At 31.8% G+C, this 21,035-nt stretch overlaps 5 protein-coding genes across 11 annotated transcripts; 2 read left to right on the top strand and 3 right to left on the bottom strand.

Moving 5' to 3' along the window:
- Positions 1 to 132: 132 nt before the first annotated feature.
- On the bottom strand, positions 133 to 5,053 carry LOC126751102 (thiamine transporter 1). The gene is made up of 5 exons (XM_050461063.1): positions 4,382 to 5,053; positions 4,238 to 4,320; positions 1,626 to 1,927; positions 990 to 1,566; positions 133 to 918 (listed from the first exon to the last, which is right to left on the bottom strand). The coding sequence occupies exons 1-5, from the start codon at positions 4,505 to 4,507 to the stop codon at positions 660 to 662; spliced, it is 1,347 nt and encodes a 448-aa protein (XP_050317020.1). The 5' UTR covers positions 4,508 to 5,053; the 3' UTR covers positions 133 to 659.
- A 3,534-nt stretch (positions 5,054 to 8,587) lies between these two features.
- Positions 8,588 to 15,709, bottom strand: LOC126751510 (methionine-R-sulfoxide reductase B1). Of its 7 annotated transcripts, none has more exons than XM_050461832.1 (4): positions 15,558 to 15,709; positions 14,010 to 14,168; positions 13,773 to 13,937; positions 8,588 to 9,513 (listed from the first exon to the last, which is right to left on the bottom strand). In XM_050461832.1, the coding sequence occupies exons 2-4, from the start codon at positions 14,119 to 14,121 to the stop codon at positions 9,272 to 9,274; spliced, it is 519 nt and encodes a 172-aa protein (XP_050317789.1). In that variant the 5' UTR covers positions 14,122 to 14,168; positions 15,558 to 15,709; the 3' UTR covers positions 8,588 to 9,271. The 7 variants fall into 7 exon arrangements, with proteins under 7 accessions (XP_050317789.1, XP_050317788.1, XP_050317783.1 ...); XM_050461831.1 differs by having other exon boundaries at positions 15,515 to 15,708; XM_050461826.1 differs by lacking the exon at positions 15,558 to 15,709 and adding an exon at positions 15,013 to 15,322.
- Positions 15,710 to 15,912: 203 nt separating this feature from the next.
- On the top strand, positions 15,913 to 16,719 carry LOC126751511 (mitochondrial import inner membrane translocase subunit Tim10B). Its single transcript, XM_050461833.1, has 4 exons — positions 15,913 to 15,946; positions 16,129 to 16,242; positions 16,311 to 16,406; positions 16,469 to 16,719. Exons 2-4 carry the CDS (start codon positions 16,222 to 16,224, stop codon positions 16,694 to 16,696), a joined length of 345 nt encoding a protein of 114 aa, XP_050317790.1. The 5' UTR covers positions 15,913 to 15,946; positions 16,129 to 16,221; the 3' UTR covers positions 16,697 to 16,719.
- Positions 16,704 to 18,221, top strand: LOC126751509 (L-seryl-tRNA(Sec) kinase). The gene has a single exon (XM_050461825.1). It carries the CDS (start codon positions 16,789 to 16,791, stop codon positions 17,647 to 17,649), a length of 861 nt encoding a protein of 286 aa, XP_050317782.1. The 5' UTR covers positions 16,704 to 16,788; the 3' UTR covers positions 17,650 to 18,221.
- LOC126751508 (tetraspanin-33) lies at positions 17,736 to 20,609 on the bottom strand. Its single transcript, XM_050461823.1, has 2 exons — positions 19,149 to 20,609; positions 17,736 to 19,071 (listed from the first exon to the last, which is right to left on the bottom strand). Exons 1-2 carry the CDS (start codon positions 19,711 to 19,713, stop codon positions 18,746 to 18,748), a joined length of 891 nt encoding a protein of 296 aa, XP_050317780.1. The 5' UTR covers positions 19,714 to 20,609; the 3' UTR covers positions 17,736 to 18,745.
- Between the last annotated feature and the right edge of the window lie 426 nt (positions 20,610 to 21,035).

Here is a 21,035-nt window from a genome sequence, read left to right as displayed (position 1 = left end):
TGTAAATATAAGACTGTACTTCTACGAGCTTTATTTCACTTGCTATATTAGTAGAGCATTGTAAAATATATATTAATCAACTTTTCTTTTGCTTAATTGTTATTATTTTTCATTTAATGGCAAATGAACTGATTAAATTTATCATAAAAATAAGCTGTGAGCCACTTATATAATAATTTATTATCTTTGTGCGCAAATATTGCAGCGTGCTTATAAAGTCTTTATTTGGTTATTACACCATAACACCAATTATTTCATTAGGATCTATGTATATATGTACGAATTATAATTATATCGTAATTATAAAGTCTTTATTTGGTTATTCCACCATAACACCAATTATTCCATTGAGAATTTATATATGTACATACATAAGTATGACTTAAAATTTATCATATCATTTCATAATAATTTATTATCTTTGTGCGCAAATATTACAGCGTGCTTATAAAGTCTTTATTTGGAGAGTCATCTTTAGTCGTGTCTTTGTGCGTACCTTTTACGTTGTTTAATATTAAACTGCTTTCAATTATATCCAAACTTGTAAATATCAAAGATAACGACCCAAAATATTAAAATGTGTAGATCATCACAAAACACCTACAAAACTCGAGCTACTAATATAGCATATCGTTTTTTAAATAAGTATTACAAAAAAACTACTCCAGACCTATATTTGTGGGCTTTTCTGTAATTTTCTTAATGAAATATTCTACAGCCACAAATAAGATGGAAATAACACTCGCACCGATGAAGTAAAATGCGTACACGGTGAACTGGCCACGTACGTTCAAAGATAAACCAGAGTTTGAAACCACCGTTATTGTTAAAAGTGTTTGAAATACAAGCGCTATAAAAGTATTCACACCGAATACTAGTCCAAAACTTTCTTCTTCCAGATAACGTGCCACTTCAGCGCTGAACATGAAAAAAATACCCATTATAGGATAATTACATATGTATATACACACATAAATATTTGAACATACCTCGCTACAGTTATGCTAAAGGCATAAAAGGCGCCAAAAAGTGTATAGGCAACGTAAGAGATGTATATATTCGACGTCCGACAACAAAGTAAAATAGCTCCTCCCTCCATTGCCGCAAAAATGGACAAAACTAATAAACTTTGAAGTGGTTTCAATCTGCCAGCATGAATGTACCCAGCTGCCAAAGCCATTAGAGCCGCCATTGCTGTTAATACGGCATCAACTGCACCATTCCAAGCAATTTCCATATTCGGCTCAATTTCAATCCATAACACTTGCATATACATGATGATTTGCAAATAACCACACAAACTGACCGCGTACCAAATACTCCATTGGACTACCTTTAAATTGCTATAGGCATTATAGAAATGTGACCACAGCAAGTTTAAAGGTGAAATTGGTTTAACACTTTCTTTGCTCTGACTTTTAATTGAATTTGCATCTTGTAACTCCATAGATAATGAGTTAACAACTGCCGTCGGTTGCACAACATGCACATCCTGCTTTCGATGGAAATATAAACTTTTATCCACGTTTGGCAAAATGAAGGCCCACAATGTAGCAAAGATTTGAGCTATAAAAAATTCGCTTACTAACTTCATGCATCGTTTGGTATTTTCATTTCATACTTACTGCTTAATGTTATATAATGCAACGATTTGTAATTCATTAGCTTCAAATTAATGAGTAGCTGTGAGGAAAAGCCTCCTACTAGTTTACCCATGAACATGGCCGCTCGTGTATGGGCAGTGACCTTGGGGTAGTACCGTTTATCCACTTTGGCGTAAATATAAGTGTAATAAGCCACTTCGGAGGCCAAATAAAGACCGTAAAAAAATTCAAGTGTTTGCAAGGCAGTTAATGTGGTGGTCCAGAGTAGCATCGATGCTACTATTGTGCCACAAGAGCCCATCAAAATAATCAAGGGTTTGTATCTGTATGAAGAAATATGAAAATACAATAAGTTATTTGAATTTTATTTGTAGCACGTACATACATATGTACATAGAAGGTCCGCACAAGGTAAACTTTTTGAATCTAGCGCACCCTGGTGCCGCCATCTATGTATATGTCGACTGGTGCGTTAGAATCTGCTATCTTTATCGATTGTCCAGTGAGAATTTCATGTTATTTCATTGATTGGAAGTGAAGTTATTGCGTTTTAAGTGTCAGTATGCTTGTGTTATCGGTGCGAAAATGAGCTTCGAACAAAGAGCCAACATCAAATTTTGTTTTAAAATTGGTAAAACTTTTACCGAAACATTTCAATTGATGAAACAAGTTTATGGCGTTAATTGCCTATCCCGTAGCAGAGTGCGCGAGTGGTTTCAACGTTTTCAAAGTGGTCGTGAGAACATAAATGACGATCAACATGTGGGCCAATCAAAATGCGTGATCACCGCAAATTCCATCGAAACTGTGCGTGAATTCATTGAAAATCAGCCGAAATCATCATTGAAATTCATGGAAATGGAATTGAACATCTCCAAAATATCGATTTATCGCATTTTGACCGAACATTTGGGCTTACGAAAGGTGTGTGCACGGTTTGTTCCGCACAAATTGATTGACGACCAAAAATTGCTCAGAATCCAACAATCGAAGGAGGATTATTTGACCAAAAATCACATTTTAACCATCAAACACTCCCCGTTTACACCTGATATGGCACCGTGCGACTTCTTCCTTTGTTTACTTTGGAACGCTCCATACATATATTGTAATTAAAAGCTCATAGTATATACTTGTGTGTATGTAAGATACAAAAGTATACATACATATACATATATATGAATTTTGGGTTTTATTGAATGTATGTATGTATATAAATTTAGACTATTAGATAAACAGTAATATGCATGTATAATCTTCTTTATAATAAGACTGAAACGCTATTTCATTATGTGCCCGTAGCACGTCCGAACCACAGCACGGAAAGACGTGAAAATTTGTAAAGTTCTGCTTTTGTTCCTCCAGAAGATCCTAATGCAGACATTTTTTGCAAAATCAATTAGTTACACAATCTATAAGCTGCTCATCAGATAACCGCTGAACCGTTAGGAGATAGCTTAGTATCATTGGACTGACGTAGGTAACTTTTTATCGTTTTATGTTAAAAATTCAAACAATTCATATGTATGTATATAAATAAATAATTTTTCAAATCACAAGCATGTGTTCAATATTGATGTAAGAATCATTTTAATATTTTTTACTAAAAAAAAAAACAAAATAATATCACACAACTACTGCCAGGGTACAATAATTTTGTTTACACAGATATGAATATTCATTATACTTGTACATCTTAGTGAACAAGGCGTTTTGTTATAACACACCATGTGGAACCGGTAAGGCATTTATGTATATTAACACAACTGAAACTCGCTTTGGCAGAAGTAACGCCAGGCATTGCGGCTACAGAACACGTAACATAAAAAAATTAACAGAATAACTGCGGTGTTGAGAAAAAGTTCAATAATAATTTGCGATGAGTGTATGATATACTTGACAACAACGCAATAAAAATGCCAGTCTAAAGTCCACGTTAACTTCGGTTCACCGAAGCTGTAATATTCTTCAAATGTGCATTTCTTATATAATATATTATATACATATATCGGAAAGGATTTAAAAGGATCTTTACTTGATTATGATTAGACTTTGTTGTGGTCCGATTTGAACTTGGAAAATAATGAAGTCAAATTTCATGAAAATATCTTGTCAAATAAGTTTTTCATACAAGAACTTGATTTTGATCCGAACTAAAAAATATGTTCGAAGATTGTACATAGCCTTACATCACATACATACGTATATATATGAACATACATATATATGTACATGGTCTGTAATTAAACAATAATTATTGTACGAATTATATAAGCTTGAAGCAAACTGACAAACACAAAAATATAACCATAAATTTAATTTAATTAGACTGATAGTACCATCTTGTGTATGTTTATCAACAAAATATTTAAAAATAGAATATAAAATAATAAAAAACGATTTTTAATATTAAAAAATCAAATTCTGGTGCAGTACCATTGTTTAAGTTGAATAAACTGTGCTTATTTTACAGTAAATTAATTATATAAGATCTCTTATAGCGTTATCAGTAACCAAACACTTATTCAGAGTTTTAAACCGACAAGTACATCAATTTTGAAAAGAAAATTAAAGCTTTAATAAGTGAATACGAAAATATTTTTTCGGCTTATCTAAACACATTTTCAACTTACCTCAGAAAATCAGTGACTAGAAATATTAGCACAAGTGTGGACAGATAAGAATAGGTCACCACAGGATAGACTTTTTGGCTGATCTAAACATAGAATTTTAAAATATTATAATACCATGATATAGTAGGATCGTAGAGTAAATACCACATCCCGTGTTATATTTGCTCTGCTACTTATCAAATATTCCGTTAAGTATGGCTCTGAAGGACGAATTTCGCGTGCAAAACCGCATATGCACAATAAGCATGAGATTCTGAGCCATTCCTTCATAATTATTTGACGTTGATATGAGACACAAGGAGATAATCGTCGTGCACGTATTCAAATATTCGTATAACTGCGTGGAGAGCGACCAAGTGTACTGGTTGATTCTTTGCGCCAAAGCGTATGCAGCCGTTTGTCGACTATTTCCGTCAATTGTCGCGTACGAAATGTCATACCTGTATCGAAACAGTTCGTATATAAAACATGTATTGCTTTTTAACAAAAGTCTTCATATGCATTTCATATACGGTTATGGAGGTACATATGTAAGTAAGTGTAAGTGTAGCACTTCAAAAGTTCCATATTATTCTTGTTTGGTAATTTATCGGCTTAAGATGAGAATCATCTTAAGTAGACAATTAGAGGATACTTCCTGTGCATGCTATTATCACTGTTCATGCACACTACGAGTATAAGTGTATACCTCTTACTTTACCCGTTATTGCTTCTTATACGCAAAATTTAATTCATTTATACACTTTTTATTTTTATTTGATTAACTATTAACAACTAAACATTGTGATCTAAATATGTTGACATACATATACATTCAAGTGCATACATATGTATGTATATAAGTACTTGTTACTTGATAGATTCTTAAAGTTGAACGTTTAACAGGTTGATTTGTCGCGCTTGCTTTTGTAAATGAAATTGTTAATAGGGACAATCGTAAGTAAACAATTTAACTCAAATCATAACCTTATCAATTGCAATGTATTGCTCTTCGCCAAAATGAACAAGATCAGTGATTGGCAGCCCATTACCTGCCGAGTACTCTCTGAGCGTGCTCTGAGTGTACGTGTTTACTGGTTAAACACCTGTCTATTCTGAGTTTTATCAGAAAATGTTAATGTTAATCAATAAATGTTATTTAGTATTAACATTTCTGTCGTATGCTCTCTCTTCTGATTCTGCTACTTACTTGTCGGACAGATTGGTTATTGGCGATTCACCCTTTTGTAGAAATTGCCTTCTAAAGTGAAGAAATTTAATTAGCTGGTCGGTGGTAGGCTTAAAACCTACAGGGTTTGTCCGGAAAGTAATAGGACTGATTTTCTGCCGCCACGACTGCACTTCGGAGCGTGCACGCACCGATTGGATTCGGTAGAGGGCGTTCCTAGCTAACGAACGTTTCTGTGAGAGGTGCAAGCCGAAAATGCAGCTTTCGTTAGAGCAGAGGTACGCGATTAAGTTCTGTGTGAAACTCGGCAAACCTGCGACAGAGACATTTGATATGATTAAGCAGGCTTCCCCAGATGATGCTTTAGCAAGAAATGGTGTGTTTCGGTGGCACCAGCCCTTTTTTGGCGAGCCGGGAAGGGGTTGCTGATGAAAACCGGAAGAATGAGCAAATCCAAAATGAAAACGTTGCTCATTGTCTTTTTTGACATCAAAGGCATCGTCCATCATGAATTTATACCTCCTGGAAAAAACCGTTAACACCAAGTTTTACGTGGAAGTCTTCAAGAGACTTAAAAAAGGGTTAATCGAGTCCGACAAGACATCGCAGCCAATTGAAAGTTGCACCACAACACTGCCTTTCTTGTGAACAGCTACCTAACCAATGACGACATCCCAACGCTTCCGCAGCCGCCCTACTGCCCAGATGTGGCACCCCGGACTTTTTTGTTTCCTTGCCTAAATAGGCCGATGATAGGGGATCCAAGCAGCATGCACCTTGGCTCTCAAGGCTATTCCGGAGAATGCCTTCCGTGATGCCTTCAATGCTTGGAAATCGCCTTGGCAGCGCTGCATCGACGCAGAAGGAGCCTCTTTTAAAATGTTTTAAAGAATTATAACTGTATGTAGAACCATTTGTAAGGCACATACCACAAATGACATCAGCACCAACTATGTACATACATACATACATGTGTACATATATGCTTTAGACCAAACACTCTTCTGAGTTTTTGTATTGCAATTACGTCCCTGGCTACAGCGATCCTAAAGCAATACTTATCTTCAGGATCAAGAGGCATATTTATACTCTCGCAACATGTATATAATAGTTCTGTTCACCTAACGGCTTTTTATACCACTTAAAAATAATTGAGATAAATATAGGGTATATACGACAATATTAGAATGATGAGTCGAGTAAGTCCGAGAGTCCGTATGTGCAAACGACAACTTGAGTAAAAGTTAAGATATCTTAATGAAATTTGATTCCTTCCAAATAATTTAATGTATATAATTAATTGCTTTGGTCAAGAGTTTGGTTTTATTATAAAGGGGGCAAACCCATTATGGCTCAAAAAGGATTTCGGGCAAGTGACCACCGCGGTTGACTTGAATAAAATCTAGCCGAGAGGCTCAATTTGCGACAACTTTTTGCAGCATTGGAAAATTCTTCATTTTTGAAGAAATATGAACGAATAATTCCCTCTGCCCAAGATTATGATAGATTTTTAGAGAGGCTTTCTTAGAGGTGTCTAGGAACCTATTTTTCAGAGTACCAAACGAAAAAAAAAAATTTTTTTTTGATCCACCCTAATATGCATTGATGTTTGACGATGAATATCTCGTAAACGCTTAACTTAATCGAAAAATCATATAAGACCATTTTTATAGAGCAGTAAATTTCCTACAAAACTGTGAGTTTCATCATTCATAATAATTTTTTTTTCATTGAGTTATAAAATTCATAAGAAATAAAAAATGTTCCCAAAAATAATCAAACTTTAACTGTTAATATCTTTTAAACGTTTGGGTTTACGAAAAAATCATAATAGACCTTTTTTGTAGCGCATTAAATTTCCTACAAAATCTAAAGAACAATATATTTTTTTAAGTAGTTGGAAGCGAGATATAAATTTTTCTATCTGATAATAAGAAAAATAGAAAACTGTATGTAGGAGGACCTTCCCGTTACAATTAAAAACTCATGTTTGGAGAGGCTTTCTTGGAGATGTCTAGGAACCTATATTTCCGAGTACCAAACGAAAAAAAAATTTTTTTTTTTTTGAATCACTCTAATATATATACATATGTCCGTGCAAGCGAAAACTATAGTAACCGCTCATCCTTAGGTGAAATTCTATATCTCAGGAACGAAAATTTGGTTTTAGTTCTAGTGCTTACGCTAACTTTGTTCCTAAAATATCGGTCAATCTGTGAGATATATGCATTATTGAAATTCGGAGAGAACCTTTTCACTATAATAATGTGCACTTGTGTCAAAACTCGAAAAGGATAATGAATGGAAACTCGGTTCATGGAATATAAGAACTATGCTAGAAGCTGGTAAGATGAATGAAATCGCAGCTGAACTTGCAAAATGTGAGATGAACATCGTTTTCTTTCAAGAAATGCTTAGAAGGGGAATTTCATATAAGGAAATACAACATTCTTATAGTGACACAGAAAACAAAAAAAAATTAATAAAATACTAGTTTTCGAGCCAGGCTCTCTAAATTACGTATTAAAGCGCCTTATAACAACATTGATATCTACACACGACTCACATGAGGCAAGTTTTTGATGACTTCATGACCTTCACTAAATGATTTCTGCCACTCAAATAATTGTCATAGTGATAAATTAGACACTCCAAAAACCTTCTGCAACCGTGATTCCATTGGAAACACAAAATATCGAATAACTTCGTTATTAAATTTTTAATATAAAATATGTTCTATCATCTTAGGGAAAATTTATTTATCGCTGCTGTTTGCGCACAGTTTAAATGGACCGGGTCAAATTTCATTTAATGGCATGAACACGAAGCAATGTAGCAATGAATTGACTTTTAGCAAAAGTTAATAGGATAACAAATGTGATTGTAATCCATTCACTTTTTCGTCGCATAATGAAAGTTAAATTCTTATGCAAAATTTTTTTTATAAAAAGTTTTGCTTACATCTGGAAGTATATCGTTGGCTTTGTCCTTACTTGTTATTATTCGTTTTCGATAGAAATAAAAATAAATAAAAACAATATGTTTTTGGTTTTATCAAAAAAATCAAAGTTTCTTTCTTTATTATATTAGTTTAGAAAATAATAACAGAAGAACATTATTTACATAGGTACAAGAAGTTGACAATTTATGGTGAAACAAACAATTGAGAAGCTAATTGACTATTAACAACCATGACTAATAATTTAACTTTAATATAATAAATGTAAAATAAAAATTACGTACAAATATTTGGTATACATTGGAATTATGGGCAATAAAATTCTGGAAAATAGAGGTTCTGTTTAACATAATTGTTATTATTGTATGAAAAAGTATTTACGTTTTCTTTTCTGTCGGATATTTTTTAATTTTCCGGTTTTTGATGTTAACAGCCCATTACAAACATACCGCACATATATATGCAAAAATATACGAGTTTACACTATCTTTATGTGTATGTATGTATGTATGTATATACGAATACTTTTGGTTGCAATTTATTAGGCATATTTTCCAGAAGGTTATACGCCATTTACAGATTTTTAATTTATAGCTATGGTATCTTAAAATACTAACGATTATAATAAACCACAATTTAATTGCATATTATTGAATTGAAAACAAAATATTTTTCTGATTCTCTTGTGGATAATTTCGCTTGTTATTATTGAGAAGTTAATCATATTTGGCAACTGCCATTATTCCACAATTTGGCTTGTTTATTCATACTTTATTTTCATACAGTAATATGTATGTAAAATAAAATTTCACAACTATCTAATTCAATTTTCAGCATAGTCGTCGATGATATTTGTACCGTTTTCGTCATTTATCCATTTCAGGTATTCGCATTCGCATGTTGTTCGTTATTGCTGCACAATGGGCGTGGTGGGGGATGTGGGCGTGCTTTCGGTGAAACCTACACCATTGGTATCGTTCAACTCGTCGGCCGAGACGAAATTGATTGCAGCCGAATTTATACAATACCGTTTGCGAGTGGGCTTGGGTCCATCCTCGAAGACATGCCCCATATGGGCATTACAACGAGCGCAGCGTACTTCTGTGCGTATGCGTTCTGGATGTTTAATTAGTAGTAAAATATTACCCCCTTTTAATTGATTTGTTTTGCACAAGTGGGTTATATGTACGCATTTATATTTATAAATAGTATGTATATAAATACAGCATATTATTTTGTATACATTACATATTATATTTGGTGATGGGCAGGTAAAAAATACAAAGGATGTTAATTATGCACAATCCATAGAGATGTATTTTACGATTATTCAAGTTGAATTTTGCATTTTTCAGTTAATTTGCAATTGGTGTAAATTAAATTTGGGTTTAAGGTTTTGTTGTTTTTGATAGAGCCATATTATTATTTGATTTTAATAATTTTATTTGAGAGGACACGAAGGACAAATATTTTATTGTATTAAAAAAAAAATAATAATAATAATAGAAATAAAACAATTAACGGAAAATGTTGACACATACAAAAACAAACGTTGAACAAATGAATAGTGCAATAGTATAGCAGAATATGAAATGCATTGGTAAAAAATAATCGATGAGAGTGAAAATAGACAGCAAAATAAGTAGAAATAAAAATAACAACGAAGCGATGATAGAAGAATGAAGAGAAATGATTAGGGTAAACGATAAATGCAAATTGCATTATTAAATAGAAAATCAGCAAAGAGTAAAATTAACTCAGTAAATGTTTGTGCATTGAATGAGTTACGTAGAATGTCAGTTTATTATTTTTGATTACAGTTAATTTGTTGTATATAAAATTATGATAAGTATTAGCATCGTTTAACAAGTTTTGAAAACACAAAAAAAAACGATATGTATATTATGACATATCAATTATTTTATGAATGACGTATGCAATAGATTTTAATATGCGATTGTGCATTATTCGATATAATTATGTATTAGCAAACATTAATGCGTTTATTTTATAATTATGTGTTGTAATGAGTGTAAATTTTTCAGACCCCCGTACAGGCACATGTATAAAAAGCGAAAAAGGGAGAAATAGAAAAAATATACGAAAAAAATTTATTATTTTCAAAGTCAAAATTTCATATATAAACAACTGTATATAATTTTAGTTTTAAAACAATGTTTTTAATAACATATTGATAAGCAGCATTTGGTACAGACATGAATTTGAAAATTAAAAAAAAAAATAAATATAAACAAAAGAAATAATACTATAGTCTATTTATATTTGGTGGCCGAACATATCAGGATACAAAGTATTTGATGCACTCGTAGTGCGATTTATTATAACGTAATTGAAGTTATAGGCATAGAATGTAGTATATTTGCTTTCTAAAGCGTTCGTGCACGAAACTAACAAACTTTATCGCGACTCGATCTCTGCATTTAATTTGTACTAAGAAAAATTTTGCGGAAAGCATAAAAAGAAAGAAGTTCCACCAAGTAAGACTGCAAATAATGCATTGAAATAAAAAACTATAATTGAATTAACATTTGAATTAAAATTTTCTTTTATTTTGTAAGCGAGAAAATCTTAATTAAAGATAATTTTTAACTCCAAATACAGTTTAAAGAAAACAATTTATACAAAACAAAATTGATCGCAAAAAACTTTAATCCCAAGCATTTAATTAGTTAAAAACTAAATTGTGTTAGAATTAACCATTTTTAACTAGAGCTCGCACAGATACATCATCTTCAATACTCTAGAGCACTGGTCGGTAAACTTAAAACCATCAAAATATTAATATTTTCACTTAAAAAAAATCGCAACCTTGCCACCAATCGAAATCGAAATTATCGAGATTTTTTAATTTCTCTACGCTTGCCACAATTTATAACCACATGGATCAAGTCAACAAATAGTTTACAAGCAAACTAAAATAAAAACACCAGCAAGCGTTAATTTTAAACCATATATGTATGTATATGAATTAGTCAATGTTTAAATGAATTTATGTACCCATAAGTGCATGTATGTATGTATATGTAAATAAAAATTATGAAAAACGTCATAGTCAAGAGAAATTAAATCCAAATATCTCTCTGGTAGAATATATTTTACCTCTCTGAAGAAAAATGTCACCAATATAAATATCCATTTATGACAATTCATACGAAAATATCGAATTTCTAAAAGAAATACATTATAGTGAATATGTGTATGTTCATTAACTATATACCCAAGGCAAATTTATCATGATCCACATTACATTTTCTATCAAAAATACATTCGCTCTTTTAAATTGTTATACATAACAATACAATTTAATATTAGTTTCTTCTATAAATAACAATATGTACCATTTTTGTGTATGTACTAAATAGGAATAAACAAATTTGCTTGTTTAGATTATGAAAACAAAATGTAAACGTAAACAGATAATTATTTTTTCACATGCCCTTTTGAGAGAGAAGCAGTTGTGGAAGGTGAACCAGAGGCAATGTTGCTGTTGGGCTTTAGCGGTACAAAATCAATCGACGCCGAATTGATGCAGTAGCGTAGATTCTTTGGTGGCGGGCCATCATCGAAAACGTGTCCCATATGCGCGGAGCATTTGGAGCAGCGCACCTCAGTTCGCACCATGCCTAACATTTTCGAAATTACTACTACTTTTTATTAACACATTTACATATGTATAAGTGTATTGAAATTTCTCAATTTATCCAATTTGTGCATGGGTGTCAGTAAAAAGCGCGGTGTAATAATCAATGCACGAGTATGTATGTAGAAAAGGTTTTTAGAAATTCAATTGATATTCAATAATTTGTTTAGTTTTAGTTTTAGAAATTATCCAGTGTTTGAGTACAGTATTTCAATTGCATATTATACAGTTATTTAAAATTTCAAACCGTGTGTTTTTACAACACATACGAGTATTAAGTGTTGCGGCAAGTTAAAAAGAAGGAAGGAAGAGAAATTTTTATTTAAAGGGAGCAAAATTTTTAATAATACACTATAGAAACATGTACGTATGGATATATGTATGTACAGAAACGAACAACATAGATTAACGAGGGAAATCAATTTTGCTTGTATGTTGCAACAACTCGTTGAATTTCAAATTTTAAAATTTACAAAACTTTGGACGGATAAAACATACATTTAAATAGACGCATTCGCACACGCACAAAAAAAAATTAAAAAGCTGGAACTCTCGTTTACAATTCCATTGTCTAGGTATTATTTATGTAGCAAACGAATACAATAAAATCTACATCCAATATACACATATTTACTATAAACGGAAGACAAGACATCATCTACAAAGCGTTAACGGTAGTTGCAAATCACTAAATTTAATTATTTAGGAGCGCAAATGTCATACTAATACGAGTATGAACATACAATCTACAAAAAAGGAAAAATGTACGTATATAAACAGAAAAAAAGCTTAATTATAGTCGGGGATTACCTATTGCTCAGTAAAAAATTAAATTGAAAATCTATTAAAGTTTATAGTTACGTATCTCTCATAACGAATTTAATAAAAATGAAAATACACTTCACAAATTCTAAAGATTCCATCCAAGGACTTGATTTTGATAGATTAGTTTGTATGGCAAATATATGCTTTAGTGGTTCGATCTGAACACTTGAGATTGCACCATTGCTTTAGAAAACCAACCGTGCCAAAGAAAGATATATCCTTAAATAAAAAAAATGTTTCATTCAAGGATATGATTTTGATCGTTCAGTTTATATGACAGCAATAAATATGCTTTAGTGGTGCAACTTAAACGATTTCGAGAAATGAGCAGCTTCTTGAGGAGAAAAGGACGGGTGCAAGGTTTCAGAGCGACATCTCAAAAAACTGAGACTAGTTTGCCTATATGCAAACAGACGGACATAGCTAAACCTTATATATTTAATAGGATCTCCAACGATTCCTCTAGAGTGTTACAAGCTCCCTGGCAAACTTAATTTACACTGTTCAGAGTATAAAATCAGAGGTTGAGAAAGTAATAATTAAATCGTTACCAAACTAATTTGAGAATGTATACTGTTGCTGCCAAATGATATGCTATTGATAATTGCTCTAAACCTGGTTAACCTATTATTTTACAGATTCAATTTTAAATAGGTAACGAAAAATTGGAAAGCAAAAGAGATACAATTGCATAAAAAATACTTAGCAATTCAAAAAATTCAAAAACAAGATATAAAATAAATTTATAAATCACCAAATGTTCTATATGTAATTTTAACTGTATTTGCCACCGATGCGTGTAACTACAATATGCATACACATACATACGTACTCGTGCACTAGAGTACGCGCATATATAGTATCAACAACAACAGTTGCAGGCAAATATCTATTAACCTTAAGTTCATTGTTCATTCTTTACCTGGAATACTAGCATCACGATGCAGGGTTATTTTGCCCTTATCAAGCACATCATTGAATGCGGGCCATCCACAACCTGAATCATACTTTCTATCCGAGCTAAAGAGATCTTGCTGGCAAACTATGCAACGGTATACGCCCTTTTCATAGTGCTTGTTATAACAACCTAGAGGTATATGTATATGTTCAAAAAATATTGCTTCCGTTAAGTATTTGTAACACAAAATTAACCACGCACCTGTAAATGGTCGCTCTGTAGCTGCTTCTTGCGTCACTTGATACTGTAGTGGCGTTAGACGTTTCTTTAACTCTTCCTTATTTACATTAATTTTTTCAGTTTTGTTTTCCATCTTTTCTTGCAGTAAACTATCTGTAGTTTTTTGGTTGTGTGGTTTATCTGTAATTAAGGATTTTTATTTCAAACATATCTTATAAAACAAAAAGTCTTTGTAAGGTAATCAGTTATTATCTTTTAAAATATTTAGCTTCGTCATTGCATGATTTTGCAGTTAGATGGCATTTAGATTATTTCAATAAATCCCACAACGTCAGTGCTCAACTTAAAAAAAAAATTAGTTAATTTATATTGTACATATGTATGTATGTATGCCAACATGTGATATTTTGATAGTCTTTCTTAAAGGTTATAGTGGGAAGCGTATGGCTTTAAACACTTTTTATTAAGAGCTATATACTCCTACAAATGCAGTTAAGATAAAGTAATCTGAATACTCTTAACAATGTGTTAGATTTATTCTCCAGTATGTACATTTAATCACAAAGTTTTGCAATAATAAACCAGTTGATTTCGTATTTCGTACAATTTTAATTTTTTTAATAATGAGTTAGTTTTTTTGGCATACCTATAAATATTAAATATTGGTTGGAGTTGCATGCACACTATAAGAGAAATCCATACCAGTGTAGCTACGAATAATATTCAGCGTTTCATCATAGATTTTTCCCAAATTTGGTATTCGTTTTAATATATACATTTTTTTATTTTTAATAGCAAATAGTTGTATTCAGCAATGCTGAAATTGTAAACACTCGAATCGTAGCCACGCATGTATTGAATGTTGCAAATACTGTACACTAACAATATATACTTATGTACATATAACATATGGGATCGTACGTGGAAAATTTGGTTTGCTAAACGGTAATGAAAACTTTCACTGTGTCGAACGTTTTTGTAATCAAAATATAATGAAATTTGCCTTTTTATTTTTTCGTCTCACCTGAGAAACTTCTCTGATTTATGACTGCAGACCCACCAATAATTGATACAGTCCTTTTAGGAGGAACAGAACAATTTAGATTAGTTCTGCAAGTGAATTTGTTTATAATTCCCAAACGAGAGCACTGAGTATAGGTATTCCGAAGAAGTACAAACATTTTTATATTAGTTGGCGATATTTTAAACCAGAAAACCTCTTTAGAAATCTTAAATTTTCAGTTGTTACTTAATCAAGCAAATTTAAAGCAAAAGTGAAAGGAAATTGCGCAGCTTTTCACAATTGCTAGAGAGTACCCACATTCTACCAATATGCCTACGAAATGTCAACACAAAACAATAAATGGTTAAAATAAGGGCAATGTTTTAATATAAATATGTATATACATATATTCACACGTTTTTCACATGCCTCTTCGAACACGTCTGTCCTTGAGCCATGGCCGCCATATTAATTTCGAGGCGAAATTGGTTTTATATATCTACGTTCCATTGCCTAAACCTACCTGTATTTATACTTTTATTTCTCTGTTTCAATAATGCTCAGACCTTTATTATTGCTTAGGTTTTATTTTTTAGCTTCACAAAGTCTAAATTTGTACTCAAAAATAGACATAAATAGTAACAAAGTTTATTTAGTCACAATATAATGTTGTGATTTTCACGCCACTCGAAAGAAAACTGACAGCTACGAATGGTCAATTGGCAATACAAAGTGGGTGTACCAAACTCGAAAACGTCATATGCGGGCGCTTTGTATATTTTTATAGTTTATATGCAAGTATTGTGTGAAGGACGGTGTTTTTCATGATTGTAGTGGTATGGAGCAACAACAATGTTGACGATATTTTGCCGGAAAATAATAAACAAAGGAAAACACGAGAACGATGACATTTAAAGTCAACGCCAGCTGTTGATGGGAACTTAAGTTAAGTTGAGTAAGTACTCATCCGGTTAATGGAACTAACAGTTTTTTACATAAGGTCTACACGTGGAGAAGATAAACCCAATTGAATTAGATATTAAGGTTTAAACCTGATAAACAATTCATATTGATAATACCATTATTGTCTGATATCGGTTTAATAACTTAATTTTTATATGACGTAATATTTATTAGCCTTTAGGTATATCATTGTGAATATTCATAACAGCTGACATCGAACACGAATTATTTTCCCGTAATTGCAAAGAAATATCAGAATCTCTCTCAATGGATCCAAATTTACGAAATGTGGGTACTATTAACAATTTTTATGTATACTGTAATAATTTACATTTGCTTTTTATTTTGTATCATAGCTTAAAGATTTTCTGACACTATATAATAAAGTCACGGAATTGTGCTTCTCGAGATGTGTAGAAACACTCTATGAGCGGGAATTAACCAATGCCGAGGTAATTAATATACTGCATCATAATCAATTTATTATGTTAAATAAATCATTTAATATTTATAGAACACCTGTATAGATAGATGTGTAACAAAATTCGCTCGTTTTAATCAAAAAATGATGAATGTTTATGTTGAAGTACAAACGGACATAAACCAAAAACGAATTCAAGAGCTTGAAACGACCCAGAAACAAGTGGACCAAGCTTCAGCATCATCTTCAAAGGTAGTTGTAGCAGGATTAAATTCATTACCTACACCGGCATCTGGAGCACAAACACCCGCCTACTCTTAAAATAAAGATCAGTGAAAAATTAATATACATACGTTTTAGTGTTATTTATAAGATTTTTTTTTTATAAACTAAGAGGGAGTATTGTTCCATTCATGTCGACACGTATTTGCCTCGTAGCCTTAATTGGTTTACCAGCTGCTGGAAAAAGTAGATTTAGTAGGTGGATCCTATCGATACCTCAACAACAGTTCAACGTCATTCATCTTTGTTACGACGATTTTCTGCCAGCACAAGATGATACTCTAAATGCGGAAATAGAATTAAAATTACAACGTAGCAAAATATTGGCAAATATAAACTCGCTTATATGTGAATTAAATGATAATGCTTATATAGCAAGAGATATCATTAAATCTGTAAAATTATCTGAAAAATGCAACGACTTCCTAATCCTATGTGATGACAATAATTACTATCGTAGTATGAGATATAAACTGTATCAGTTGTGCAGGCAGAACAAGTGTGCTTATGCACAAATTTACTTAGAGTGTGACTTAAAATTGGCATTAAGCCGAAATAGTGCACGGCCTGATAATGAGCGAGTGTCCGAGGAAATTTTGCAGCGAATGGAAATAAGACTGGAGAGACCCAATTCAGCAAAACATCACTGGGAGGAAAACACCTTATTCCTGGAGGGATGTGACAACTTCGCAATAATGAAAGCTGGTATTTTGGATTTTCTCTCTAAGTCGCTTGATAAAATAGTACAACCTCTGACACAATCTGTTACTACTACTGAAACAGTGGTGTCATTGCTGCACCAACTTGATTTGCTACTACGAAAACGAATTGGTGAAATTTTGCGGTTGGAGAATGATACAGCTGAGCGGTCAAAAAGGTCTAAAATGCTGATAGCTAAGCGTAAAGCAATACTCCAAGAAGTCAGAAAGAAAGTTGAAAAGGAGTCGATAAGTATTGATGACTTGGACATATATGTATATTTCTTGAACTAACTTTTGTATAAACTATAACTATCAATTTAAAAACTACTACATATAAGCCTGTTGGTAATATGATCGCATTAAAACAAATTTATAGGTTTATTATTTTTATTGCATAAAGACAAACTCTATATTTCATTAAAGCATTGCTTTATATTACATATTTGGTATATATAAATTTAAAGAATATACTAAATTTATATAAAACCATTATATTACATATAGTAATGTTAATAATTTACTCACACTTTTGTTAATTACGCTACACAGTTAATAAAAACTTTTGTTGCGTGTAGGCAAAGTATTTTTCTTAATCAACAGAATTTTAGTACGGTCCCTTTACTAAAATTAATATTACATTTATTTTTCTTAAATCAATTGTTGGTCGAACATCTTTGAAATTGTGAATTTTAATTGATCCAAATGATTTTGTAATCAGTTCCCACTAAAAATTTTGAAGATGATGTAATGATTTGATTAATTCTGAGATGCGTGTGTGCCAAATTATAAAAAGAATTTGTATATTATAAATATATTGTAAATAAATATAATGTAATATGTAATGATTATAATGAACACATAAACTTACGAGTGTTTCTTGTTTTTGCAATTTGCAGTAATACATAGGTATAGTAGTTAAAATTACTTACAATAATATTGCATATATTCGAGAAAAATTAACAGTGCAAAGGAATACAATTAAAACGGCCTACAGTTTGAATTAAACCAAGTCTTTTTTCTGACAATCTATTTTTAGTACTAGAGTAAGAAAATGCTAAATGCAGCACCAACGTGTTATCATAAAGTACAAATACATCTGAACACGATTTGTACGATAAAAACAGTTTCACTCGTTTGTGATTTATTGAAAAAAATGTCATCAATGTATTAAATGCGTTTTAAATTCAATATTTTCAATATATAATACGTTTGAGCGAAAAGAGCAACATACTGTCTTATATACTCTCTATTCAAAATTTATATAAAAATTATAAACACTATTGTTTAAAATAACTAACATACCTATAAAAATGGAAAGTTTACATGTTTACGATATAGAAATGTTGCTACCAATGGTACCCTACATTTGTTTTCACATTAAAAGAACTCACGCATTCCAACGCGATTTCTGCAGATCTATTTGGCCTTCTAGAGTTTTAGCTAAATATATGATAAAAAGTTGTATTAGAGCAACTCCTAGAGCAATGCCTGCTATAGTATATAGGTTTCGTTCTGCCCAAACTCGAACAATCTCAATACAACCACTAGTCCAAATACGTTTGCTGGCAGCCGCAACCGAGTGTTCTTGAACGCCATAGCCGCACATAATATTAACCAAACCCGAACTGATGTCAGTTGCATTAATACAACAACTATATGGAACGCCGCAACGCTCAACTGATGGTGATGAACAGTTGAAATACTCATTCTTGCCTAAAAAAAAAATTGAAATTAATGCCGAATAATGTTGAAATTAAATAATTTTCTTTTAACAAATAAATAACGCTTACTCCAGTCTTGATATCCAGAGTTGCTTAATCCACAGCATTTAAATTCAAGTTGTGCAAAATCGATAAGATTCTGTAAATCTGGGTCATCACGATATGAGTGTATAATTTTATCAGTGAATTTGTCTTCCAGGAAAGAATTCATATTATGTGGAAAAACAAATCCCATTATGGCAATGGCCAATTCCAAAAGAAAAAACATTAGTAAGCACATAGTATAGAATTTTAGTAAACAAGTATTTTCACGCAGCGCACCAAGGCAACCAGCAAAACTGACTACAGAAATAAGTATTCCGGTCAGCATCATTACTAAAGAGATGTTCAGTATTACATCGTAAAATGTTTCTAGACGAACCCATCCAGTCGCTTCCCATTTGTCCATGAAAGCATAAAGACCAATACCCAGCAATAATCCTCCCGAAAGCCAGAATATGAAATTTAGCATGAAGATCAGATATTTAACACATGAACTAACGTAAGTGAAATTTTGAGAGATTCGTGGATGCATGTTTCGAATTTCGATTCCACTATAGCCACCGCCTCCTCCATGGTGACGGTAATTACTCATAGCTACAATGTATTATTTTCGTCTCAAAGCAACGCTGGTGCTGGTTTTGTTGTGAGCCACTTGTCTAAATTCTCACAGAGGAGTTAATCAATTTCTCTCCTTCCTAATTAATATCTATTTTTTACTTTAGCTGTTCAAATTTGTGACAATATATTTCCTGGTGCTTATAAGAAAATAAAACCCGGACACATACTTTTTACACTTTTTCTTTAGCAACATATCTTATACACTTCGCTTCCGTCCTCTTTTCTGTACTCGTAATTTCATGATAAAAGTTTTATATGCCCAAAACTTAAAAAAATCGAATGTATATTTCTATAATATATTTATACATATGGTTTAACAAATATGTGAAAACTTTAATTTCTTTGTTCCCGAAATGAAATTTTTATCTAAATGAAATCGCTTTGACAAGTAAAGACGGAGGAGTTTTTTAATAAAAATTAATATCTGGCATAGGGTGATTACGATATTTAATTTTTGCTAAGCATTATTTTACCAGAGAGCTCGGAGATATTTTTTAAATTCTAACAGGATAATTCGCTTAAATCAGCACATTTTTAGACACATTACACATTATAAAAAAGACTTTTTTTGGTCCACTTATTGTAAAAATTAATTTCCAGTTTGTCCATGAATTAGATGGTATAGTTCACTTTTGCTACACCCTTTTACCATTAAAACACCAAAAGTCAAACCCACGGCTGGTATGCTGATTTTGACGTTTGACACTTGACCATTTATATATATTTTGTTGGTGTTTACGATTGCCTCCTCTAATTAGAATCGTATTACACATTACAAAGTTATAAACATATATATAGATATGCATAGATTATACACACGTTTTTATTCCCTTATAAATATATATTTTAAATTATATGTAAGAAAGTTAGTTTAATTTTAGAAACAAATCTGCTAAAAACATAATATTTTTTTCTTGTTTTGATCAATTATTCATAAAACCCACTTCAGAGAACGTATATTTAAATACTTCATCCTTTTTACTTTGACGTTTCTACATTTTTCTCAAATATAACCAGTAGAATAGAGTTGTCGGAAAATATATTGATTAAATTGGTTTAGTAAAAATGTATTTAGAATTTTTTCATTGTTCAATGTATTTCAAAGTGGACAGTTTATATGCATTTATATTCGTTTTATTTCATTTTTTTAGTATAAATTATTAACTTCATTATGATATAAATTTATTTGTTTTGAATATTACTTGTTTACTCCGTTTTGACTCAACTCTGGGTAATCCATGCAACGACAGCAATTTTGCCGATTGGCCGCGACTGCGAATTAAGCAGCGCCATTAC

Source organism: Bactrocera neohumeralis, chromosome 2 (genome assembly GCF_024586455.1).
Source record: "Bactrocera neohumeralis isolate Rockhampton chromosome 2, APGP_CSIRO_Bneo_wtdbg2-racon-allhic-juicebox.fasta_v2, whole genome shotgun sequence".
Lineage (NCBI taxonomy): Eukaryota > Metazoa > Arthropoda > Insecta > Diptera > Tephritidae > Bactrocera > Bactrocera neohumeralis.
The sequence above is the reverse complement of the archived record's forward strand: the minus strand, read 5'-3'. Positions and strand labels throughout refer to the sequence as shown.